The 27976-nt window shown below is 41.4% G+C and overlaps 1 protein-coding gene across 2 annotated transcripts; it reads right to left on the bottom strand.

Annotated features, from left to right (window-relative positions):
- Positions 1-7: 7 nt before the first annotated feature.
- Positions 8-27976, bottom strand: LOC125012331 (protein Niban 2-like). 2 transcript variants are annotated; one of them, XM_047592222.1, is made up of 15 exons: positions 27675-27976; positions 19322-19452; positions 18713-18841; positions 18472-18577; positions 16373-16540; positions 12085-12200; positions 10109-10213; positions 8878-9040; positions 7457-7644; positions 7113-7268; positions 5098-5211; positions 4248-4355; positions 3979-4090; positions 1648-2393; positions 8-1596 (listed from the first exon to the last, which is right to left on the bottom strand). In XM_047592222.1, the coding sequence occupies exons 1-15, from the start codon at positions 27727-27729 to the stop codon at positions 877-879; spliced, it is 3117 nt and encodes a 1038-aa protein (XP_047448178.1). In that variant the 5' UTR covers positions 27730-27976; the 3' UTR covers positions 8-876. The 2 variants fall into 2 exon arrangements, with proteins under 2 accessions (XP_047448178.1, XP_047448177.1); XM_047592221.1 differs by having other exon boundaries at positions 8-2393.

Here is a 27976-nt window from a genome sequence, read left to right as displayed (position 1 = left end):
AAACGGATTAAATTTAATCAATTATGATTTATTTTGAAATTTGTATCACACAAGGGTAAAATAAATCTAAAAGTTCACTGGTCCAATAGAGAGAAAGGGGTGCAAAATAATAAATAAAACAGAAGGCGGGGCAAACAGCTAAGGCACAGATGCAATTATATAAAATGATGTAAAAGGAGAATTTGGTAGGTCAGCACTGGTCTGTACGAGCATTTATACACAATATACATTAGCTTTCTTTGCAAAAGGGGAAAACTTATATATATATTTATGTAAAATTGTGCCAGTCCCACCAAAACAACTGTGTGTAAAAGTACTGAGATATCAGTGTATTCATTAAGACAATTTATTAATTATATTCAAGTTTGAGAATGAAAAAAAGACTTTCTGGAATGTATTCATTGTTAGATAATAAGGTCCAATAATAATCAAGAGGTATTTTGGATTTTTGTTGGCACATTTTTTCAAAATGAGTCTCTGATAATACAAAACCATTATTTACACCAACCCTGGTCATATAAACTGTAATTTACTGCAGGTTATTAGGCCACACAGCACTTAGACACAACCCAAGAGCTAAATCAACATGTACTTCACCAACACCTCATAGGTTTATAACACACCATTACTGACCCAAGGCCATTCACTGTGCTCATGTTTCTACCAAGTGAAGAGAAATAAAGTGTAGGGATTGTGTGGATTCAAAACTAAGGTATTTCTGTCACATGAAATCTTCTGGTAATTAAAAGTTCACCCGAGCCCTGCTAGGTGAAAATGATCTGTTGTGCCATCTACTGGTGTGGTGAACGGAAGATTGTTGTGGTTAAAATGGCGTGAAAGGGTTCAGTACAGGTCAGACAATTGGAAATCATTTCATCACTGGTTTCCAGTTTCAGAGTCACTGGGTTTGGGCTCTGCGGCTGGATTTGTCTCCTTCACCCCAGTGTGCTCATTTGAGGGCTGAGGGGAGGTTGTGTTAGAGACCACTTCCACCACTTCACCAGTGGGTGACTGGAAGCCACTGTCGTCATGTGGAGGTGGGGGAAAGTCCTCTGGAGCCTTTTCTGTGGCACTGGGTGGAATGTCCATGGGAGGAGGTGGCAAAGGCAATGCCTCTTGTAACTCCTCCTGGTTCAGTGCTTTCTCTGACTCCTCCTGGTTCAAGGGCTCCTTTGACTCCTGGTTCAAGGGATCCTGTGACTCCTCCTGGTTCAATGCCTTCTCTGACTCCTCCTGGTTCAAGGGCTCCTTTGTCTTCTGGTTCAAGGGATTCTGTGACTCCTCCTGGTTCAATGCCTTCTCTGATTCCTCCTGGTTCAAGGGCTCCTTTGACTCTTCCTGGTTCGATGTCTTCTCTGGCTCCTGGTTCGATGCCTTCTCTGGCTCCTGGTTCGATGCCTTCTCTGGCTCCTGGTTCAAGGGCTCCTTTGACTCCTCCTGGTTTGATGTCTTCTGTGGCTCCTGATTCGATGCCTTGTCTGGCTCCTGGTTCGATGCCTTCTCTGGCTCCTGGTTCGATGCCTTCTCTGGCTCCTGGTTCAAAGGCTCCTTTGACTCCTCCTGGTTCAATGTCTTCTCTGGCTCCTGGGTCAATGCCTTCTCTGGCTCCTGGGTCAAGGGCTCCTTTGACTCCTCCTGGTTCAATGCCTTCTCTGGCTCCTGGTTCAATGCCTTCTCTGGCTCCTGGGTCAAGGGCTCCTTTGACTCCTCCTGGTTCAATGCCTTCTCTGGCTCCTGGTTCAAGGGCTCTTTTGACTCCTCCTGGTTCAAGGGCTGCTCTGACTCCTTCTGGTTCAAGGGCTCCTCTGACTCCTTCTGGTTCAAGGGCTGCTTTGACTCCCCCTGGTTCAAGGGCTGCTCTGACTTCTCCTGGTTCGATGGTGGCTGTTCCTCCACTGGTGGACTTCCCTCTCCCTTAACGTCGTCTTTTATGGCTTGACCTGGTGTCAACTCAACCTTCACTGGTGCTTCATCTTTGCCACACTCTTCTGCTTTGGCTTCCTCTTCCTTTAAGACAGAACCATTCAAAATGTCCGGAGGGTTCTTTGACTGTTCGGAACCTTCGGATCCTTTCTGGCAACATTTATCATCAGAGTTCTCCTCAGGGATGTCGTCAATGCTGGGCACCTCCATGCATGAATCACCAGCCACCACAGTGGAACCTTCCACCTGGATCATGGACACTACCTGCTTCATCCTACTCCTCTTCTGGGCTCCGTCGCCATCTGTGTCATCTCCTGCTGTATCCACTTCCTCTTGGGCACCACCATACTCTCCAGCCCAGTCGATGGAAGGGTTTTCTCCCAATAGGTGCAGGTTGGGGTCACTGTTGCTGAGGACAATGCTGTCCCTGTACAGGTTGTGTCTCCTCTGGACAGCCGCCTCCTTCACAGCTATACACAAAGAAAAGAAGTTTAAATGTGAGTTACGATAACGTTCATTGACCGTGCTGTCAATTGCACACCTACATTTAGTACTCCTTAAATAGTGTAGAGTAACTTTTTCTAATATTAAATAATTGCATTCTAATTTAACAGTTCAGCATCAAATCCCCCTTTACGACTATTCTAAATGGAATCAGAAAGATGGTAATTCAACTCTATGATCAGGATGGAGGATGTAGTTTGCGGTGCTGTAAACTGGATTGAAGTGTTTCTGTTATTTAGCCTAGCCCTCTAACTAAAATTGGTTGTCAAAATAGTAGTCACAACACAACACAACTCAATAGTCGTACGAACGAAAATAAATACACAGCTGAATAAACAGCTCATTCGTAATGTAACATCACACTAGCAATTCTACATGTCCTACATAGTATTTACATATAGTTGTGTTATAACTAAAGCTCCCATCATCAATCAGTATTGTGCTCTATGTGTCAATAAAAACCAGTATTATTTGGAGTGCTACTACCTACTGCTGGATCCGAAGCACAAACAACTCTGTTTGTCATATAAGCTCATGAGAAACTGTCTCTCACTCATTGAAATCACACAAGTGAATACTGATTTATCTCCCCCTTGATGCCAGTTATTTTAGAGACTTGCACAAAGCTATGATTGAAAATGAACCGTGGGAACTTCCACACACAGCGCAATCTCCCATAATTAAGGTAAATAGAGCATTGGTGATTACGAAATATCTTAACTCAATAATTACCACAATGTGGTTTTAGCTTCTTTTTAAATGACACAATCACATTAAATATACTCATTTAGTAATTCCACTTGTTAATTCTTATTTCAGTTTATTTTTATTTAGTTTAGCTACAAGTCAGAATATTTTAAAGGCTCATTACTCATTACTAATAAACAGACTTTTTCCTTTTCAGGTGATCGTTTATAAAAGTATTGGGGAGTTTTTTTCCAGAATAACAGAGGGGGGAAAACTGAGCTTACACAAGAGCACCCATGTTAGTAGGTGGTCTTTAATGTGACCCAGGACTCATTTTGTATTCACGGTACCAAAGGAACAAGGTCAAATTCGTCCCAGACCACCTCCACGATGTGGTCAGAGATCGGATCACTCAAATATGATCTCAGTCTGTCCAGGATATGTATACACCTGTACTTTAAGGGGGCCACTTGTGACTGAATCGCTCAGGACAGATATTATTGCAAGGTCTGAATATGTTGCAATTTAAGATTGTGAAAGGATCCGGATGTAACTGTGATTGTGACCACTAGGGGGCCATAACACACAAAGAGAGTGTGGCATGAAATGTGTAACAGCCCTGAGGGAATTAAAACATAAATCAAGATGTCGAAATTAACACAGTAAGAAATGTTTACCATCTCCCACCAGACAACAGAGTCACACAAAGATGAAGGATTGGTTTGAGAACAGCTATTCCTCTTCTTCTTCTTATTCTTCTTCTTATTATTATCATTATTATTATTATTATTATTATTATTGTTAACCTGGATAGCTCAGAAAAGGACTCAAATCCACTGTATATTGAGCTGTAGAAAAACTGACCCATCATGATGTCCTTCATGACTGACTGCAGCACCACTTCCTCAAAGATGTTCTCCACCAGGATGAAGCGAGAGAAGTCCTCAAAGATCAGCTCCTGGAAGTTGGGCAGCTCCTGGTGTTCACAACTAAAGTTAGTGCTCTCCACAACTGAATGCTGACTTGAATACGCACACTGTACTTCATTGAGAGCTATATTAAAAAGGCATTCACACAAGTGCACTTTAAGATATTTCAATAAGAGTTTATGTTAAAAATGAAATGAGACTCACAGAAGCAAACGGTGGGCTGAGCTGCTTTAGCATGTAGGGAATGAATATCTGGAGGAGGGCCTCGCGGAAGAAACGTTTCCTCACTGTGCTGCTGTCATAGTCAAATTTCTGCACCGAAAGAAAAGAAAAAAAACATCATAGCACAGGGGCTGAAGTCTTCCAAGTTTATGTTGCTGCATACAGTACATTCAATATACTACATTTCAGACACTTAAAACACAGGAAGCTAAAACTGGTGCACTATATATAAGGATTATACATTATATTTTATATTCAGTGCAGACATTTTCATCTCAGACAGTTTCTTAAGCCGAAAGGAGTGCAAAGCCAAAGTGCAGTAGCGAACACCATGATCCAATTAAGCAACTACACACAAGGTATGTGAACTGGGTTTTCTAGTTAGTGCTGATTTATAAATGACTGTGGAATGATGAAGCCTAAGCGCAAGTTGACTGATCTCTTCCCTTGCGTTCTGTTCTGTTCTGTTCACCCTCTCTTCACAGTGAATCTAGCCCATTCCTCTCGCTCCATTTCCTCATCTCTTTAACTTTCCAAAGCTATGAAAACCACTTCATTATCCTTCATCATCTGGGTCACGATGCCACTCCCATCAAGAGCAATTTCAAGTTGAGGCCTCTTTGGCATGTGGATAGGCCTGGGGTTCAAACCACTAACGCTGCCATCTGAACTACATTCCTCTGTACAGTGATGTGGATGCTAGGTTTGATCAAATATGAAACTATTCTGTGTTGCCTCTATAGGTCGTTATAGTCCAAGTGTAATCCGGATCTTCCCAGGGTTTAGGATTAGAGTGATGGTCAACTAATCTGTTCCGGTTGGTGCATTTTACCTTAATGACTCTGTCCTGACAGCGCTGGATGGTTTTACAGAGATCCTCCGTACCCTGAGACTCCAGAGCTTGATGGAGAATCTGCTCGAATGTATACACTGCATCATCCATTTGCTACGGACAGACAGAAAGAGAGAGGGGGGTCATCGTTCCATCTCAGGGAGAGCATTAGATACACTCACTTGCCAGTTCACTAAGTACACAAGTGAAACTGAATCAGAACCAGAATGGTGGTAACTGAATTTGATGGTCACTTGGAGGATGTAGTTTATGGTGATGTTAAATTGGACTGAATTGAAAGTGTTTTGTTATTTAGCCTAGCCTACTGACTACAATGGGGTTGTGAAAATAACCACAGCCTCCAAACATGAAAACATGGTGGAATCAACGGCTCTCTGTTTCTATTTGAAACAAACGTTGGAAACTTTAACCTTCTTGAAGCTTGTATTATCACCAGGGTACCTAATGAACTAGTAAGTGAGCACATATCATATCTTGATAAGTAATTTAAAAAAAACTGTTTTTGTGATTTATAGCTCCAATTAGCTAATGTACAGTATTTTTCTGGGCAAAAAACAACCTCGTAAAGGAAAAAGATACTGCTTAACTTAACATAGTTCCTTGTGAGAAACATTGCTTGATAAATAAAGAAATCAACTCACCATAATCAAAATTCTCCCTCTGTTGTAAGATACGTACATTTGAAAGCGTAAACTTAAACAGAAGGTTCTGATTTGGCGCTACCACTGAACACGTTCAGCCGAGTTCAAACCAGGACAAACAATCAGTTGAAATGACTCCACCGTGCTTCTGCAGAATCATCAAGTGTTTGATAATTCAATAATGACAGGACAGAAGGATTTCCAGTGGAAACTCATTGTGCCTAGATTTGATCCACTAACTTGTGCCATTCATTGCTCCTTGTAGGACAATGACTCATAACAAGACACCAAAAATGTGGTTCATACGTATTTCATATACACGTGGCACAACGCAAGTTACACTAAAAACTGAAAACAAAAAGCATTCTAATATATCAGACCTGTAAGGAGCTGTGGGGATAAATCTGCAAGTTCTAATACTTGTTCTGTTCTGCATCGGATATTTTTTGCTCCCTGCCTTAAGCTTTCTATGTAGGTGCATGGAGGGGCAGGACAGAGCCATCATGAAAATGTAAGGAAATGCAACAAATCCAATACGTTTTTTTTTTTTTTGTTTTACTTGGCTTTAACTGGACCTATGCACAGTTTTAAAGCACTCCTTCCAGTGTAGGGCTTTGTGGCAGGCTTCACAGCTTGGTTATATACAGGACTTGACCTGTGGATGACCGTGAGTTAAAGCATAGACGCTCCCCACACTATAGGCTGGCCCCACAAAGACGGTCAGCGTGAGTGATTTCCCCCATTAGAGGGGTGAATGCCTGCCACTTGGATCCCTTGCCTGAGACAGAACTCCTGTGCACGTCTGGACACCATGGAAGACTAATGGAATTATTTCAAGAACGTGAGCTTTTTATTAGAAGAATTCAAGGGGGTGAACAGTTGCTGTGGTTAGACACATATGCCTTCATTGCATATTCAGTTGCAAACCGATTTCTTTCTGCTTTCCCATGTGGGAACCATCAAGTAGCATTGTTTGACACTCCAACCGCCATGTGACTGGCAGATTGTAAAATTTGATTTACAAAATTAATTCATAACTAAATCACAAAAAGGAAGTTTCTAGTCTGGCAAGATTTCTTGGGAAAAAAAGAGCATATGAATTTAGTCACATCTCCTACCTTTTTTGGTATTCTTGCAATTCTTAGAAATATTTTGGTTGCATCAGACTAATTCTGAAACTTGTCAAAATGAGCAAAGATTTACCTAGAAAGCTACAGAGCTGATGTATGAAAAGTATTTGATTATGTGGGTGGGGCAGAGGCCTCACAAACTTGTGTATCAAGCATGTTACGACTAAATTATCATTTAATACTACGACCTGCAATTTTGACTACATCAAAAACTGATACTCACCTCTCTCATGAGGATCTGAGCCCTCTGGACAAACACAGAGGGGCTGGAGACGTCAAACCTCTGCTGCAGACCCTCCAGACTCAGCTGCTCCACCTTCTCGTAGCAGCTCTGCATCTTCACCGGATGGAAGGCCAGCATGCAGATCTTCTCCATGTGCTGAGGAGGAGGGCAGGACAACTGAAGTTATATGAAGTCAACATAGGACTGTTGAAATGTTTGATCATTTCATAGTTACTCAAACTTCACAACACAGGTGATGAGCATTTCACAGGTTAGATATTCCTGCTCTTCAAACATCGCCTGGTTCCGTCACAGCAAAGACCCTCACTTCTCCACCCACTCACCTGTGCCACCGTCTCCTTGGTGCTGTCATTGAGGATGTTCTTGCTCATGTCCACCAGCTCTCTGAAGAAAACGTCACGGACCTCAAAGAAGCCTCGGCTGGTTGGTTCCATCAGAGCGTCCAGGATGGAGCTGATGTAAGGCTGGATGCTCACCTTCAGCAGCTTCTCTGCCTTGGGGAGGACCACAGCTGTGGCGGAGAGAGCAAGACGAGAGATGGAACTTAACACGGTCACAGAAATTTAAAGCAAGTCAATATAATATAGTGGCTGACTGGCATTCTAGCATAACTCACATTACAAGATCTGTGTGTTTACTCAACTGAATACTCATTTTAATCTTGGACAACTTTAGAATTAAACATCACCTTGGTGTTGTGGCCATAGAGACTGTTGTTTAGTGTCCGTAGATTTGTTCAAGGAATTTGGATACCACATTAACAGTAGTCATTAGGGTATTAATATCTAGTATCTTGGAAATCACACATTACCTTTACAAAGATGTGTGTACATAAAACAGCTCTGACCCAGTTGTCTTTAGTCTTTAGCCATTAATTTGGTCATTGTCAGTGTCACTCAAATCCTTCACCTTGTCCATTTTTCCTGCTTCTAACATCAATTTTAAGGACAAAATGTTCCCTTGCGGCCTAATATATCCCACCCACTGAAAGGTGCCATGAAAACCAGGTATTATCAGTGGTCACAATGTTATGGCTGTTCACTCCACGTTGCAGTGGTTTAAGCATTCCTTGGCATTAATGCCACCTGTATCCCATTTCATTTGTGATTTGCTATCCCTTCTCATTCCACTGCTCCTTTTCACTAGCCTCTGGGATTTGTTCCACAATGTCATTGCAACACAGCCGCAGCTGAAATCTTTCCTCATAAATAAACAGCGTGAGGAATGCTGCTGGTCTGCATGGTTTCCGCTGAGTGACGACGGCGGGAAGCTGTCGGGCTATCAGTAAACGCTTGTAAAAAATGGATAGAATGGAGGTTAAAGGTGACCATTCCAGGGACGGACATAACACTGCATCGTAAACTCACTCACCTCTCACTTTTATGGAGAGTAGCAGTGATTATGAAAAAATAGGATTGGGGTTAGTAAGAACAACAAATTCAAGTGAGGGGTGAGTACTGGGTTGTTAACACACCCCAGTCATTTGACTTTCAGAACTGAAGAAGCCTCTTGGATGAAAAGTCTTCAAGAAACCTTACAAATCCAGTTGTCCTTGTGACCTGCATTGCTGAGAACCTTCAAGGTGTTGTTTCGACTGAATGTAAATCCAATACAACGTCTTGATAAACAACTTTGTCCGGCAACTAAAGTGGAACAATCAATCCTCTACACGTTTTACATCACAGCAAAAAAAAAAAAAAAAAAAAAAAAAAAAGTGTTGAAGAAAACAGCTGTGTAAGCTAACCTCGGATCTTGTTGGTGACATGCTCCTTGGAAGTGATGATCTGATCCATGTCAGTTCGTATGGAGGTCTCCAGAGAGGAGCGGGCCGCCTCGCACCTCTTCAACACCACCTCATACTGGGCCTGGCACTGCCCCTGCACCAGGCTGTACACTGCAGCACTGATCTATGCACAAGGAAAAACAGGTGAAGGCTGAAGCACTGGTTGCCAAAGAGTCTAGGAATCAGACAATAAGTGGTGTCCTCCTCTGACACAAGGTTGATTCAGTCATTTGTTGGCATAACTGTTGAGCACTTTTTATGAATGCATGCATTTCTGGCATGAGCACAAAGAAATATAACGGAGTTGAGATTGCAACCAAGTGTTGGGTAAACACCGCAGATGGGACTGTGCAAATCTTCAAGGGAAGGGATGGTGAGAGGGGCAACAACTCAGCAATACATCTAGGAGGTGAACCTTGAGGCTCTTCACAATGGGAGTGACACAACCTTGTCTTCACATTCTTATTCAGTGAGCAGATAAATGTACAGGGACAATTTTTGTTTACGAGACATAAATAACCTTTGAAAAGGCCTAGCTGCATTGGACTAGTTTTATCTGTGTACCTCTAGTAATTTTTAGTAATTCATCATCTGTGACCATAATCCCATGTGAATTGGTCATGTCTCTATTTTGTAAGGTAAAAAAACACACTGCAATTTACTGGCCATTTTTCTCCTAACACTGAAGTCCTGTTGGACAGCTGTTCAGGTACAAAGTCAAGATGTCGCTGTGTAGCATATAGACTCTTTCACAGGAAAAAGCCCAAAACCACCAGAAAAGTGAAACTGCAAAGGATGTTTAGATGGATCACATGAGTGGCAGCATTAATGTGTTAATCAGAGATGTTTTTAATACTGAAAGCTAGGTTCTCCCCCAGGATCAATACAGTCATCATGTTTTATTTTTAAAAATATCTGATTCCAAGTCATAACCAAGAACAATATCACCATATGTGAGTAATACACAGAGTTTACATATTGCTTGCAAATGCGTCACATAAAACCACAACGTAAGGGTGTAAAGATGTCTGCTCAGAGTTGTTACCGCAGATTCAACATGTGTCTGGGTTAAGGCCAAGTACGAAAGTCAAGATAAGAAGGCAGTATGCTCACAGCTTGTTTTCATTCCTAGTGTAGTGTAGTGTAGTGTAGTGTAGTGTGTGTGTGTGTGTGTGTGGAGTTTTTTTCTTACCAGCATCCAGCTCTTCTGCCTCTCGTGCAGTTTTCCTTTAAGACGGGGGGAGATGACCTCCCTCAGCTCTGAGAGGAGGCACTCCATCACCAGGTTAGACAGGATCTACAAGGAAAACAAAACAACACGCTTAGCTGACCACATGAGAAGAAATTTAGTTTATGAGATTTACTACACCAGATAGCTGCTGCATAGATAGATGTGATAGATTAGTGCGTTCGTTCTAGAGGTAAATTTGCTCGGTGGCATCCGGATAAACCTGTTCAGACTTTTTTGTCAGATTATGTCAGCAAAGCCCTACATACAGCCCTCCTTTCAGATGCCCTTCAGGGCACACAAAGCAACGACAGGTCCTAAGAAGAAACAAGCAACCAATTTACGTGCATCATATATGATATGATCTCAAATGAAGAGCTCGAATTATGTCATTAGCTTGCATTAGTACATATGCCTCGAGTCCCACACAACTGAGATACGAAGCCATTATTTCTGAACCATGAACAGAGCTGGGTGTCGCCACACCACAAATTGATCAAATAAAAGGAGGCTGCTGTCTGTTTCATAGTGCTGGAGCATGAACTCGCACTGTCCATCTGCTTGGCTATTACATGTCCATTTATCTTCACCTCTAAAGATTCCGTCATGGATCTTTAAAGTCTGTCTTAGTCTAAAACTCAGATTATAACTCCAACCCTAGAAGCATCCAATAGTAAATAAAGGGTCACTATTGGAAAAATACAGTAACTGCAAATGATTCATTTGTAAATGTCACTGTAAACACATGGCTAAGTAGCAAACTACTGCACATGCAAATGACATTGTTGTGACCAAATTACACACATCCAACTTATGTTCAGCAATTTAATTCGTCAATGTGCTCTTCTTTAGATTTATTTATTTACCTAGTTAGTTTACAGCTACCCTGGAAGTCAAACCATCTTCCCCTCCCACATATTTTTGAGACAAAAAGTTAGTCTGGAGCCTCTCTGTTGGCAACTGATTCTACTCCAGCAAGATCAAATTGGTAGGCCAAGCTTTATCTGGAGACGGAGAGAAATGTCACAGCAACTTAGTCTAAGCATTCATCATCTAAGCACTATGGAATTAAAATAATTTACAACTTAATGAGTCCGATTGGTTGTAGGATTGGTGGCATGCAGAGGTATCCTTTTCCCTCTTACCAGACTCATATAATGAGTTTGTTTATGCCAATTTTTTTGCCATAACCCTTTCAAAATACTAAAGGTCTAAAAAGTTGGGCCATGACATTTTGGAAATGGCTGTCAAAAGCTATGGATAAATCCATCCGGTTGCAGATGACAAATTAAATTGAGACTTGACAGGAATGAGTTTTTAAGGGAAGTGTTGATCTGTGCATAGTGAACATGTGTTAGAAACGTGTAGATCAAATGAATAAATTATTATTTAATACTATAAGCTACAACTGTGGCTGTATCTAAAGCTCATGCTCTAAGCTGTAGTATATGAGTGTCACCTCTCTTCCCTCTATCAGAAATTATATTCTGATAGGAATCGAGTCTCGTTACGCCATGCTAAGTTAACAGCTACAAGGACAAAGGATATTTAAAGTCTCTCCCTGTTCAGGAATGCGAGATACAGAATTGTGGGACAATAACAGTTTTTCAGACATCTGCTTACAGAGGAATCATTTGAATTCTTTAGAGTGACCAACACACTCACCTCCAAAAGAGGTCTGAGTGATTAGATCTCAATGTGTCCTCATTCTCATTGTACAATCACACTTGTATCTAAAGCTGTTGACTTGTTTTCAGATCATCCTGAGTGACAAGTCAACGTAAAACTTAACGTTGACAGCTTAAAGTGTCCTATTCAAATTTGTGTAACCACTTGGTGAGGTATATTTAGTCAGAAATAGTTTGACTTCACTGCAGCTTGAAAAGAATGAGCAGACCCAGGAGACAGAGGGCAGTCTTCGTTGTTATAGTCATGCTTACCTGTGATGGTTCACCACACATCATCTCCCAAGTGCCGTAATTCCCTTGAGCCTGACGGTAGAGTCGCACAGCATCAGTGAAGGCTGGCGTCTGGACTTTGTCCTCGTCTGACAAACCTGGGAGGGAGACATGAGGTTAGCATCTATGTACACTGTTGGGTGGGATCGTGGGAAAAAAAGTAAATATTAAAAGGGAAGGAAATGGGCAAGCAAGTACAACGCACATATGAATGTATGATCAGTTTGTCTAATGTAGTGAGTCAAAAGACTGCTATGCCAAAAGTAAACTAAAACTGTAATCCCAGGAATTAAAAAGCCACTCCTAGATTACAGGTGGGGGATCAATCTTAAATTGGCAGAAGGACCTTTCTTGCAACAGACCGTTTGATTTGTTATGGTAGGGAAAGCACAGGTGCATTAATGAGCTTCAGAGCTTCTCCACTAGAATGGTGCCTTGAAAGAGGACAATGAGAGTAGTGACATTAAACCAAAACGGTAACTGAGTCATAAAAAAAGAAGCCATAACAGTTGATATAACAGTTGATATAATAAGCTCATCTAACCACCAGGGTGTGCTGAAACCCCACTGCTGTCCAGTGATCCAATCAGTTTACTGTTAAAACTGCAACACCGGTCAACTTACAAGCTCCTGAGCAGAGTTAGTGGGAGTGTCTGGAGTTGGGATGTGGTCCAGCACATAAAAACAATACAGATACGCTGCTGATAAGTATGTGGGAGTGTCTCAATCAACCGCCGCCACAAGTTGAACCACAAATTGGTTCCACAATAAAATATTTTCATTTCAGAATTATTTTGCAAAAATACACATTTTATTATTGTGAGGCTGGAAGAGGGTGGTGCCTCAGTTCTCCGAGCAAGCCAGCTGCTACTGGACGATAGTATTCATGATTGTAACCCACCCAAACCCACCCTCTAAATAGTCATTCGTTTAACAGATTTCACATTGTCATTCATATTTCCACATGACATGATGACTATGTGTTGAATCACTTTCTGTTCTCATAAGTCTGCATCTATTTGTTGCTTCTTTTGTCTGTCACTATAGCAACGCACCAACAGCAAAGGGGATTTAAAAAAAAAAATAGCCATGGCTCAACAGCGGTGGTACATATCCAGGATCTGGAGAGTATGCGCATCTTCACATCAATGACACAAACAGTTCCGTGAAACATACACCTCCTTCAATAGCAAGTGAGATTCTTTTTTTTTTTTTGATTTCATAACCATGACAGAGGTCATATAAAATAACAGGAAGTGAAACTTCTCATTTCCTTACATTTTCAAACGGAATTTTATCATCTGAAAGATCAGAATTAGCCGTGTGTGTGTGTGCAGTGTACGCGCTGTTGCACCACTATTCTTCTGAGGACCAGTTTCAGTTTTATCTCATTGGAGTGACATTCTGGTTGGTCCTCACTTCTTCTTCTACAAGGCTGTTTGAGGGTTAAGACTTGGTTTTGGGGTAAAGGTTACAATTAGGTTAGGTTTAGGCACTGGGATGGTTGGGGTCAGGGTAGGGGGATAGTCATATAAACATTTCTGAGAACCAGTTTGATTTTAGATCATCACAGTGAGGGAGCTTTGGGAAGTAAAATCATTTCAGCCAGTAATTACTTTCTCACATCCTTTTAAAGAGCTGTCAGAGGGATAAGACTCTGTTTCAGGGTTAGAATTAGGTTTAGGTTTAAATAAGGCTTGAGTTAGTCACTGAGTTGAGATGGCTGAGGTTAGGGACAGCCATACATATGTGTCTGTGTCTGTTGGGTTGTGTTGTGCAGTGAGGGGATCCGAGTTCCTACTACAGGAAGTCCAAGACAATCTCAAAGCCCTTATTTTGACTGATAGTCTAAATGAGATGGAGGAAGGTACTGCCAACAACCACAGAACTGGTGTTTACAGTCTCTCTCTCTATCCTTCTTTCTTAACAGCTGTCAAATAATTACCCAGACAAGACATCACTCACCATCTATACTAAGTCCAGGATTCTAACAACAGATGACACATGCTTATGTCAGACTACTACTCATGCAGCTCAGATGAAAGAACTGGCCTTACCTAAACACTTCTGAGAGATGGTCTGGTTTGTTTCTGGCACAACAGCATTTCAGACTATTGGTCAGTTACTGCAGGGTAGCAGGCTGGCATAACCATATTCAATTCTTATCAGAAAATGAGTCAGGTAATACGCCATTATGGTTTCATTATCGGACGTATGATTGAAGTGTATGACTACATCCATGACTGCATAACGCCCTTCCGAGCTATTTTGCCTAAAAGATCTTTGCAAAACCAAAATATGTTCCCAGCGGAGGGGTTCCAGACCAACTTTCTGTCACATAATATTGCACTGACTGCATAGCAGGGTAGTTGTTTTTGGTCTGGCTTCCAGGCTGGGAAGGCAGTCAGCAGAGGACAGTCAGAAACTGAAAAGAAAAGTAATTGGTGCAACGCTCCCATAAAAAACATATACAAAGGTGTGTAAAATGATAAAAAGGTGTTGAATTAAGTACTGAGAAGGATAAAAGTCCTACAAATAAAAGGGGTACCTACATACAACAGAAGTGGTCCAATTACTCATTCGAAAGGAACTGTCTCACCCAGGAGGCAGTTCAATCCCTATACAACGTGCCTGTGTATTTTGATTTTATGCTCAACCTTAGTGGTTCATAAAGCTATGAATATGAAGAGGCAGGATAACAGTAGTTTATTTCATATTAATGCGTCAAAAAAAAATAAAATAAATAAAAAGCATGTGTAGATCGATGTCTTGTCCTGGATGGAGATCCCAACGCAGTGAGCAGAACTAAAGACATTTCAAGTGGACTCCAAAAGAAGTGCTTAAAATGAACGGAGCCTTGTTCAGTTTTAAATCTCTCCATGGTCACAGACAACCAGGTCTTTAGTGGGATAATCTTTAAAAGGAAATAAAATGCTTTTCAGTATCTTCATATAAATGATTAGAATACATGTCTAGAACGTGTTTACATCAAGTTGAAAGAATACGGGTTAGCCTGGATTTGCATTCCACCCCAACACTCGGACAGAACCGTCTGTGTGAAGAACAATGACATGTTGACCTGAAGTGAGACTGCTGTGCCCACACCTTGTTTAACAGAGCTGTTAAAAAGTCAGTGCGGGACTGTGAAGCGGTGCACTGTGTGGCACACAGAGAACATATGGAGTCATTCAGGTGAAAACTTCATGCAGCTGGCCTATGTCATGGCTCAGGCATGTTAGGAAGTGTTGTTTCCTCAGGGTTCTGCACTCACAGGTTTCCAAACACCAAGCAGCAGATCTTTCGCCAACAACAGAGCACTGGCTATCATGTCAAGGTTCCTGACTACACGTCGCTATTGTGTTTAAGCAACGAGACAATCAAAATAATTCAAAGGGTAAGACAGCAGACCAAGCCCAAACCTTTCCTGTTACATATACATGTCACAATTAATGAGAAAGCTTTACACACCAGTGAATCAAATAAAGTGCAGCTCTGGCTGTACGCCACGTACACTACTACTGATTCATGATATCCAAATGACAAAGTCTTGTTTCAAAGCAGTAAACAGGCTTAAAGAGCAACTTCAGAAATGTGGCAAAATGTGTGAGCAGAGGTACCAGTGTATTGCTTATGTGTTGCTAAACACCTTAGCAAACACTGAGGTGCAGCCAGCATGTGTTTCTGCTAACCATGCTGCATTCTGTGCTGTGGTTTCTTCCTAAACAAAGCAGAATAAAACACCATAAACGCTGGTCTACAATCAACTCACAAAGCTTTTGAATGTGTGTTCTGTGTCCTTTGTTATATTAGCTGATGTCACTTGACTGTGTTGGCATGACAGCTATCGTTCAAGTTTAGTTCAAGTCAGTGTTATTAAAAGAAGAGGTGACGCGAATCAGACATGCCCATGTCCCAAAATGAAAAGCAAAGAGTAAACATTAGACTATGGCTTAGAAAATGCCTCAGGATGTTTTTTTTTTTCATTTGTGTGTGTGACGTGAGTTTCGAAGAGAAGCAGCAAGGTGTCACTACTAGGAATTTGATACCGAGTGGGAGTGTTTGGGTACAAGTACGTGGACTGAGCAGGTCCAAAAAAGTGGAACAACCCCAAGGTAATGCAAGACAAGATGTGACTTGCTAGTTCATGGGAAGTGTCGCGTCACAAGGAAATATTCTACAGACCGCGATAAACACCTGTGTGTTTTACTTCTGGTAGCTGCTTCTGGTAAGCAGGAATGTGGGAACGTGTACAATGACTGGCAGGACTCACCATCGTTTGAGTGTCGGACACAGTCTTGGAGGACGGCGTGCCACTTCTGCTGCTCATTCTCTGTCCCCACACAGAAGTAGTAGTGTCGGGCATAAGGGTGCCATAGGATCAGAGGGAACTGAGTAGCACACTTTAAGAAGGGCGAACTTCCCACCTTGGCTTTCACATCTGGACAAAAGGGTGACAATGTACACAGAACTGAGTTAATACACTGAGCTCTTAGATTGCAAATTTGTGCATGTCATCTAAAACAAGGAAAATAAGGATATTGTAATTATTACATAATAAATGTCTTTACATGGGATTTAAACAAGTCATATGCAGTCTGGTAACACTTTGGATTATATCATGGGGTGTGTTTCAACTTATACAGAGGGAAAAAAAAAAAACAACTCCATGCAATCAGATAGTCTCAACCAATCAGAGCTAATCAGAGAGTCCAAGGCACTAACCACAGAGCTAATGTGATGACTGCATGGTTCAAACATGTACACAGTTTGTTTAGAGTCACCACGTTTCACAACTGCAAGAGGGAAACGAACTCTAAACAGTCATCGGGTCAAGCAGAGGTATGCAATAATGAGCTCAAACTCCAGAATGTGACAAGTCGAATGACGCGCTCTGTCAGGAAATGACACAAGGACCCTGTTCACACATGATCTCATCACAAGTGGGCAGCTAGAAGTATGTCAGTCAGCAGTCAATGGTCAACACTAACACCCTCGGAAACTACTGGATACTGGATCTCTGCATCCAAATAAAAACCCACACTGTTTGGGGTTCAGTAGGATGTTATGCAAAGACCTGTTGTCAAAAAGCAATAGATCACTATGCTGTGGTTTGAGGACCATGAACAGCAGCCTTTTAGACGGAGTCTGTGTACCAGTCTCTCATGGGGAGCACACACATTACCACTATTGTTTATTTCTATGGCTAAACTGAAAATTAGAACTCGAATCCTGGAGGTATCCATACACAGTTTAATGTCGCTGCAGTAAAAAAAGGACGTGAAAAGGGAAACTCTAGAAAGTGGACAACTAGATACCATTTTTTTTTCTCCCAGCCACCAGAAATGTTCAGTCAATCTGACAGACTTGCCCGCAACTTCCTTCCTTCCTCAGTGGTCATGGCCACAGAGAAACTCTTCCTCGCGGCTTACCAAGTCAGTGTTAGCAAAGGACAGAAAGAGCTAACCCTCAAATGCAGCCAGATCAAACCACATAAATCACCAAATCACCACAAGTAGGCAAGTGGTTGATGCCAGTGTCTTAATCAGATCATAAACAAAAAGAAAGCATGCTAGGACATACTGTACAGGCGCCGTATCATGATCATTTGTGGTGCACCAATCATAGTCAAAAACGTCAGGGTCAGATGCCATGTCTTATCCTATCCTCACTGAGCTAATCTGAGTCCGTTTCTCTCAAGAATCAGTCACGTAGGTAACATTACTGAAAGACAATGTTGTTGACGTTGGATCTTTATTAACACAACTATAACCTATTCACTTGCTGTGACAGTAAACTTGAAATAGTCCTTAGTATGATGGAGAGAGCTATGAACAGAATAATAATGAAGTGATGATGGGTTATGTCTACAGCATTCAGATTAGAAAAGACAAATTAGAAATGTAACATAAAGCACACAATAAATGAGTTTACTCGGATATGTTTCTTTATCATTTCAGCTCTTCTTACTGTCATTTTAGCAGCAAGCCATACAGTGAAATCTAAGACCACCGTTTTGTCAGCTTGAAATGACACGATCAGTGGCCTTTATTCGGCAATTGCTTACATTTTATACAAAGCGTATCCTAGGGAGACAGGTTTGTCAAACACAGCAGGTTTACTCTTCTCTTTAGAGGATTAAAATTGATATTTAGTTAAGCAGCACCGCTGTGGGCCTCCTTGCTCTAGAGGTATTGTTCCTTTATTCCTCTTTCTGTTCGTCAACAATTACAATCATGTCAGATGAGACCGTTGGTGCCCTAAGGCTGATTGATGATATATTTCATTTTGATAAATCTATGACAACATTCACTTGGAAAACAAAAATACATTGTGTAAAATACTGCAGCCTCTCCCAACCTGGACACTCACCAGGCAGGTTGTTGTTTATCAGATCTAGGTATTGCTCCATAGAGGTCAGCACTTTGTAGCCGGCACAGTTGATGGTTGCTTTTGGATGGAGGCGTTTGTCATGAGACTGGTAGTTAAGACAGGGAGCAGAGCATAGTTTTTATGTCATGGGTGGCAAGAAAAAATGACCAAGAACAAAGGATTGTTTTATCAATCATACAAGCATCATCCCAAGAGGCTGTACAACCGTGCCCCCTCTCACCGCTTTGTTGTCGTAACAGTTGATGTTGTAGGTGTCTGGGACGTAGAGGAAACGGTTCTTCCATTTCTTGTTCTCCTCCATGTACTGAACGAGGGACCCGGAGAAGATGGACTTGTTCTCCAGAGGAATCTGTGGGAGACAACAAAACCCGGGGTACCCTTTAAAAAACAGACCAAGCCATGGAACCTAGATACGCAAGAACTCATGTGAGCATGAACAAATGACTGCGCTGATACCGTCAAAGAAACCATCAAGTATTTACTGCACAGCATTTACAAAATTAGTACTTTTTCTAGGAAAATTCTCTCATGAGATAAAGTGCACAAAATTAGTTTCAAATCTGAACATTCTGTGTGGTGAGATGTTGGCTTGCTTAGTAGTTCTACTGGACAAAAGGCCCCGCCTACAAATTTCTCGTGGAATAAAGTTGATCTGGTGTCACCCCATTTTGAACTGATTATGAAGGGTCTATTAAATGTTATGGACAGGCTTTATGCATTGATGGACTAAAGAGTAATAATTCTGATTGGTTGAAAGACTATCCAATTGATGTAGGCAAAGTCTTTCTGTCTTGTTTTGACTTATCGCTTGTAACATCTTGTCTTTTACCTTGCGGTGCAGAAGCTGTGGTTGTGGACCACCTCCCCCTTCTATGTCAAAGCGAACTTTGTTAAAGAGTGCCACTCCGTACTGCTGGTCGTAGAGACGCCCAAACTCCCCCATCACCTTTCCAACGCGAGCTGGAACAAACAAACACACACACATACTCCGTTAGAGCAGCACTGGCCCACTGACTTCAGGAAATGTTCTTTATTGTGGTCTTATTTATGTTCACACACAATGAGTGTAGACAAAGTCAATTGTGTTTCATATTTTGTTTTAAACAATTAGCACAATGCTTACCAGGCTATACAGTAGACTTGTGCCAGCATAGAATTGTATGGATCAGGAAGTCAAATATTGATAACATTTCAACAGTCCGTGAAAAAGATCTGATGAAAGTACAATTTTATTGTGTTAATAAATGTAAACATAGTTATTCCTCCGACCCACAGGCATGTTTCCATGACTTCACACTGGCTTGCATTCCTTTCCAGGACACTTTCTCTAGCTCTAAAAGTACCATAGAATTCTAATAGTATCCTAACCTTAACCCACTCTTTGCACAAAAATGTAATTATTTATATATGGGTACTTTCGTCTCTTCCCCAGAAGTGAGGTCAGTTCCCATGATTTAGTCATGCACAGATTTCTGTTTGCTCGCATTGCTCACATAGAAGTACCGTAATGGATTATTTTCTAAATTGCAAGAAGACAGAAGTTGAAGTTATGAAAATACCCTTGTAGGAAGAACTATTATGATTTTCCAAGCACAATTAAATTAGAACTGTATGGGTCAAATGAGACTTGGTAGGTTTAAAGAAGCAAGCAGCCACATCAAACTAGCATCTTAACAGTTTCTTTACAAATATAAGGAAACTTATCAGTTCAGATATTCATATAATATCTGAACTGTGGTGGAGACATCAGGGTTAGACTCAAGTCAGTCCCTAGACAATCTCTGCACTTTTCTGTTTTACCTACAAATTCCTTCAAACAGCAGTTCCTTTAAACAGCACTTCCACAGCAACTTCTCACTTTTCATGCAGGGAATTGTGACGCAACATGGTAAATTGGGCCCAGAAGGGCCCAATTTCTGCAAGACAAAAAGAACCTTTGTCTTCTTCCTCCTCGGCTTTCCACTCTCCCTACCTAGTATTGACAATGTTCTTACAGACCGAGCAGTGTGCATAGAACAGTGTGTATGTTACCGTGGACATAAAAGCCCTGAGAGCGCTGGTAAAAGAGCTGCTTTATGTGATGTAAAACTGAAACAGTCAATATAAATCAACCTATGCACAGGCCAGTGAAACGCCACATGATACTTAAAATAGTGTAACTCTGTAAGTGCGGGGATGTTCAGAATCAGCCACTCATCTGAAATAATACACGTGTCTTCACCTTAAGTGATTTAAACTGACTGCAAACAACTTCTCTTTTTGGGTGCATGCTACCAGAAGCTACTAGAGGGCTCGTTGCTGCCCATCCACCTTTGTTTATTTCTTCTCTTGCTCTTTAATTTGATGTACTGTTTAAGCTTTCATTGTATGAAGGGTATTGCCTGAGTGAGGACTAGATGAGAGGTATTTGATATACAGTGAAATACAGTCAAGTCAGTCATCAGCAAATGGAGAAAATGTGGCACAGCAGTGACATTACCAAGAACAACATTTAAGAGGCCAAGAGGCTGTCAAGAGGCAGAAAGCCACATTAAAAGATGTACAGCTCTTTCTGGCAAGCACTGGTTGCTCTCTGGATGTGACAACTATCTCCCGCATCTGTCTGTAGCATGAGGCAAGGTGGCAAGACACAAGCCTTTTCAGAACAAATATCCAGTCACCCAAACCCCTGTGAGAACATGCACTTGAAATTGATTAAACCCTCTGCCTCAGCAAAAGAAAACACCTTGTCCACAATGAAGCAGGGCGGTGGAAGCATCATGGGGCTTTGGGGTAAAACAGTCCAAATGAAGAGACTGTAAGTATGATTGACTGTAAACTTGAATGCATGCTTTGGTGAATGCACTACCTACAAAGGATCCTAAACCCAGTATTAAAATAAACATCTTATTCATTATGAGGATCATTTCAAAATAGGGAACTGTGTGTAAATGGTAGCGTGGAAACAAGCCAGGACTTCACTCTCACCCCCGCTCACATATTTTTTGTTGGTCTGGAATCTGTGGGAACTGATTGTGCTCCAGTAAAGATCTGGTGGGCCAAACAAGTTGTTTAGGTGGGATTTTTGTAGTAGTGTAGTAGTCACCCATATCATCTGAGTGGCATGGAGTGTAATTTGTTTACAACTAAATGTCTCTGATGGGTTGTAGGACTATCCAACTGCATGCAGTGGTATTTATTTTCTCTGTGCCAATTGAAACCTGGCCCACAAGCATTACTAGACTGCGATGACAAAATTGTGTTAGGGCCTAAAACTTATGGGCCTACACTGATCAGGCATAACATTATGACATAAGTGAGCGACATCAATAACAATCCAGATTGGATATTAAATAAACATCAGTGTTGCCTTCCACTACGGCTGGCTTTAGAAAATCGGTTTTACATGCGTTATTAGAAACAAACTGGCAAAAACTAAATGTGAGCAAAAATATAAATGGTTCATGTTGTTAAATGACCAAGGAGACAGCACTGTTTCTCCCTTTTAGGATCATTATATGTCACGAAAAGAAAGCTTCCAGGAGCAGCAGACAAGTCACAGCTCTCTACAGTTTAAATTCCACAGATCTTTTCCTTCTCAAATATTCAAGAGCACATGTGAAAGTGGGTCATACTGCATCAGGCAGACGAATGAGTTGCTGCTATGAGCCTTGCTGACTCTTGAGCAAGTCGCCAGACAAATTGTCCAGGGGCCTCTCCAGTGCTGAGGCCAGCTATCAGATCTTCTGCTGCTATGGTTTTGTCTTCATTCACTGTGGTAATCTAATCTAACCAACACAGTTTTTGTATGATGTCAGTTCAGCAGTTTCAGGAAGTCTTGATCACAGAGATCTGAGTTGAGACCAGACCACTATTTAAAAGACCAACACGAGAATCCCCCTCTGCGGAGGCACAGCTAAGGCCCTCCTCCTTTCTCCACTGTGCCTTAACAAAAACATTCCACTCAGATAGACCCATGAGCTGACTCATAAATTTAGACTGTGTTCCCATCAGAGCTGAAGCGAGAGCGGTGCCTGTGCCTGCGGAAGGATCTGGAGCACCAAACGAGAGCATAGTTTGTTAAATGTGGTTATTTGGATAATTAGAGACAGGCCAGGAGTTTTGATTCAAATATTTCACTGGTGGTTTTTCAGAGCACATGCTAACCAGCAGGGAAAGTTCCATACTCTGGCCCACCATCAGTGCTGATGTGTATTTGATGGACGACTGTCAGGGAACATGTGAAAAGCTACTTAAAACGATTGCCCGGTCCATAAATAATCTGTCTGATGCCTGTAAAGACTGATGGAATGCCACTAGGTCACATCTGATGTATGTAAAAGAATGTGGTCCTCTGGAAGTAATGAAACGGCTCCCACAAATATGAGGTGTGGATAAATGCAGGCTAATGAGAGGCACCGGAATTAAAACAGCAGCACAAATGTTACTTCGGTGCCCAACACAGACACGCTATCATTAGGAATAAAAGAAAAAGTTTCCACCACAGACTGGGGTGTAGCAGCAATACCATTCAAACACACTGTTATCTGAACATGATTAAAAAGAGCCTCTGTGTGCCGAGTGGGGTGTGTGTTTAAAGGTGAAAGTGTCACACCTTGCCAGGACACGGAGAGAGAAAGCCATGATACAAAGACTGGAGAATTAACAAAGCCAGGGAAAAACACCCCAAGTTAGGATTTCCTGTTTCCTGTTTGGCCCCTCACCCGCAGACCAGGCTAACGTGGCACTGTGTATGACTGCAGAAGGGGACTCTTTGTGCACGTGAGCAACTGGATATGTGTTCTTATGGTTTACTTTAGAAATACATTGAAATGTTGACTATAATAAACCCTTAAGATGTTGTCTGTACCTTTCAGGTAATATCTCTGAATGTATAGCTTTTACCTTGCTAAATGACACTTTACAGATTTCTCAAACACCACAAGCTCAGAAAACACAAAGTTTGTGACCAATTTGTCTGAATTAGTAGATACCACCTCAGCTGGTGTCTACTGGGCTGTAGCAGCAATACCTTTCTATATGGAACACACATTGACCTGGAGTTTCTCTCTTGAAAACAGATCATACTCCTGCAAATATCTGCCGGCCCAACCAAATCATTTCAGCTACATTTAGTGATAGACAGAAAGTTAAATCAATGTACATCAACACATCATCTGAGCTGTTCACAACAAAATGGCTCTGATTGGTTGGAGCACTATCAAATTCTTTTTTTGTACCAGTTCAAACACATCCTTAATGAAACCCTGATGGCATGTCACCAGCCTGCTATTCTGGTAAGAGTCTGACTGTTCAGTAGCTAGTAATTATTTCACCATTTTCAGCATAATTCAGAAAAAAATCCCATAGTTCTACAACACTAAATCAATGCTGGTATAAAACAGGTGTTCCTAAACCAACAAACCCCATTCTGTTGAGGGGGGATTGACACCGAAAGGGCAGTTTTCAATAAAAGCCCTCAAGGCCTTTTCAAGTGCATGTGTTCCAGTGGTTGTAAGTCCAGAGTGCACACACATGCCAGATTCCCTACAGGAAATGAGAGGTTGGCCATGTGATCTCGGTCATTTCCACATTTCATAAACCCCCACATCTCATTCCTGACCTCTTGCTGGAGGTTGTGATGGATCACACACTGCTAGCAGCTTAAACATGGCTCTGCTCAGGGACTCCCACCGGCAATGGTATTGGTAAAAACTGATTAGCATTTGCAACAGTGAGATAAAAGAAAGGCGCAGCCTTGCATTCGGTGGCATAAATCAATGCATGATAATAATGGCAAGCGAGTGACAAAGCTATTTATGAACAAGATTACCTCGCCCTTATTCCAAGGAGCTGCTGACTAGTGCTGCAAGAAGTAAATGACTATTCTGATGATCTAAGGCACAGCGATTGTAACTTAATTCTTCTGTGCGAATTAAGAATGCACAGTTCTGTGCACATGTGTGTGTGTGTGTATGGCTTCAACGACAAACCAAGGCACTACCCTTGACACAAGCCAGCCACTTGGCTCGTCTTAGCTCCAGAGACGGTGTGGTACTGGCTGTGCTGCTCAAGGCCTTCAGGAGGTTTCCATCGTGCTGTACATAAAGATGCACATTCTTTTTCATGCATTCCTCAGATTCCACATGTTCGTACGAGGAAAGGCAATCCCCAGGTTAAAAAAAAAAGGAAAAAACATAAACGTTTCCATACTGAAAAAAGTTGTAAGCACAGAGGAGTGAGGATTAAACTTTAGTTCAACTTTAAATGTGGTCCACTACTCCTACCCAGACCTAATCTTCTCACATTTCTAGCTAAAAGTGTTACACTTCTAAACACACAAGTTGCCACGGAGCATGACAGGAATTTTTACAATTCGCAGATATATTGGTCAAATACCAGAATCAGGGCTGACATGTAGTCTATCCAGTATGTCTGCAGACTTCAGCACTCACCTTTGTGCATTGTAAGGTTAATTAAAATGAACACTAACAAACTCAGAATTACGAACAGTTTCACACACTCTGACATATCAGAGCCAGGGGTAATGCAGATCAGCATTCCTTGATCTCTCCTGCACACGCTGTACTACATATAATGTGCTATACTCTCTGCTCAATATCTGACTTTACAGGTTCTAACAGGCCACATAACAAGGTCAAATTATTTGAAAGAGCTGCAGCTGATAGCAGCCAAGTCCTTCCAAGGTCCCTTTTCTCTCTTGATGAACACGTCAATGTTTACAGTCATTCAATATTAAGCAAATGCACTGACTTCCCACTTTGTCAATAAAAGAAAACAGGAAATATGAATATTTAAGTCTATAACTTAAAGAGAAAGCGAACAAAGTCAAAAATAACCGTGATGGTGAAGTTAACCTGGGTTAATAAGCTGTGCTGTGATAATGTCAATAGAATCTACAGTCTGTAAGTATTCTTAATAACCATTTGAACAGAAGTTGAATGTTGGCCAATGGACACCAATAGAGCCAAAACAGTTGCTTGGTAAATCAATTAGTCTTTCAATAGAATATCAACCTGCAGCTATTTTAATTGTCCATGCAACAGAAAGTCCATTAATCATGCTTCAGTCAAAATTAAGATTAGTAGTTAACCATTTTAAGATGTTTTCAAGCAAAGGATTTTAGTTACAGGTCCTTCATTTCTGAGCCTGTGACAATATACAAAAGAGGGGGCCAGCTGACCAATCAGAGCAGACTGGGCGTTTTGAGACGGGAGTCTTACAGATACAGACATTAAAATCAAGCCAATGTAGAAGTACAGTCACCACTACAGGATGGCCCCAAAATGAGTAAATCCCCATAGAACCTTCATGTTCAAATGTCTAACTTCATAGCAGAAAAATACATTCACAACCAAAAAAAAAAACACTTCATGGGAAGTATTGAAGACTTTAGCATAGTTTAGCGAGTAGTTGCTCTAAGTGAAAGGTAGGTGTCACAGGTTGCTAGCCGTCTGCCAACTTGCTCCATTCACCCTCCATTTCTTTGATTTCTGACTTCGTCGGGGGACAGAAGATGGCCATTCATCGTTATGTGTTCTTGTCTGTGCTTGTTTTCTTGTGAAATGTTATCACTCTCTCTCCGAATTCAAAGTACAAATAAGTAGTCCAAACTATCTTTTGGCCACTTGTGTGGACTCGGTAAAGCTAGGTATCCCGCATTTCAAGTACGCTGCTGTTCTCAATTCCAGAATGACCGTCCAGTGTCCTCCAGAGTGCATGCTTGTTGAGTCTGAACTACAAAGTACACAAGTCTGAAGTTGACGTATCTAGCATTGATAATACACCAGGGTTCAGGCACTGCCACAATGGCATTCCAACAAAGCAAACTTCGGACTTACGTACTTGGTAGTTCAGACTTGACAAGTACAGGCTGTAACACTTAGCTTGGTCATTCTCTAATTAGAACAACAGCATATGTTCGCAAACAACATGCATCCTCGAATACAGGTCTTTCCATAGTCCACAGTAATTATTTCCTGATGTGTCTATGATGAAACAGTGGAGAAAAACACAACTGGGTATTCAGACTACACATGGTTAGACTGGAACGGCAGCAACTGAAGACATTTCCCAATACCACAGTAGGTTGTCTGTATAGACCAAAATGCATATCGTGAAAATACCCATGAAGGTTCAAGCCTGCTTTTCAGGAAATTTACGTGGTGCTGCAGCAATGTAGAGTTGGCTTTGAGAAAAATATTAGGAGAAAATCAAAGGTAGAGTAATCCATTCCAATCAAAAATATAGATTTTTTGTCAAACTCAGCAAATGTCTAAGCGAACATAGTAGGGATGTGCACATTAGTATTAGGAAATCAGTATAAGGGTCGAACCAGGCATTTTTTAAATTTTTGGAAAATAAATCCCATCCCTGTAGGAAATAAATATTTCAGTCAGGGTTAGAGAGTGTATGGTGTTGGATTATCAGAACATTTCTGGAGTTGAGAACACAGGTTTTCTAGAGCAGAGGTACGAGCTATCCTTTCTATACTACATTGACTTTGACAGCACATCTAAGAGAATACAAGGAAGAGTCTTCCTTGTATTCTCTTAGATGTGCTGTCCTGTACTTTAGGAATCTATAGGGGATGACATTTTAATTTATTTAAGATTTGATCAGGATTCAGATGATACTCTATATTAAATGACCCAGATGTGCTCAGGGGGCAGAATCATCAGGACTTCAATAAGAAGTAGATTGGAAATCTCCATGTGGGCTTTAAGAAACTGTCATTTTTTATCTTATATTTAGATTATGGAGAAATTTTATTTATTTTCCATTGAATTTATCAGAGATGTGACTTTAAGGATATGAGAAGAACTTATACCTTAGAAAAAACTGACAGAAATGATAGACTTATTCTCACAGATCACTAGTTTGGCAACACTGATGAGTCATTCGTGACCAATAAGTCTGTCTTTAAGTCACTTTTAAGATAGATGGCAGTGAAATTGAAATTTTACAAGTTTGCGGGAAGGTTTTTCCGGTGTCTCCAGAAACGTTTGCCTCTAAAAGAGAGCTACAAGCAGCAAGAGGAGTCATATTCTGGTAACATGAGTCTTTCTCAGTACTCTTGAGATCCTGTGGACTCTGTCAGAGTGCGTTGCAGCTGGAGAAGGAAAAAAAAAACGCACATGTCTGAAACCAAAAATACCATCGAGAACCCTGACTCTGCTCACCTGTGATCATCTCCCGCGTGGCTTCATTCAGGTTACTAGAAATCACGTCCCCCATGGTGGATCCCAGGTGAACTCCACTGCAGGTAAAGCGAAACAACTAGTCTTTGAGGCGCGCGCGCTGTAAAATTCAAAAGAAAAAAAAAGAAATCCGCTTAAGGAATGGAGGTTTCCGCAGCTGTCCCCTCACCTCCTCTCCGCCACGACCCGCTCTGACTGCGGTCAGCTGGCGTACATTCACTCCGCGGTGGTCCGGAGAAGTGTTAAGAGAAAAGTTGAGCCGAAAAACCAAGTGCTCGCCCTTA

This window comes from Mugil cephalus, chromosome 8 (assembly GCF_022458985.1).
Source record: "Mugil cephalus isolate CIBA_MC_2020 chromosome 8, CIBA_Mcephalus_1.1, whole genome shotgun sequence".
Taxonomy (NCBI): Eukaryota; Metazoa; Chordata; class Actinopteri; order Mugiliformes; family Mugilidae; genus Mugil; species Mugil cephalus.
This window is presented reverse-complemented; position numbering and strand designations above follow the sequence as displayed.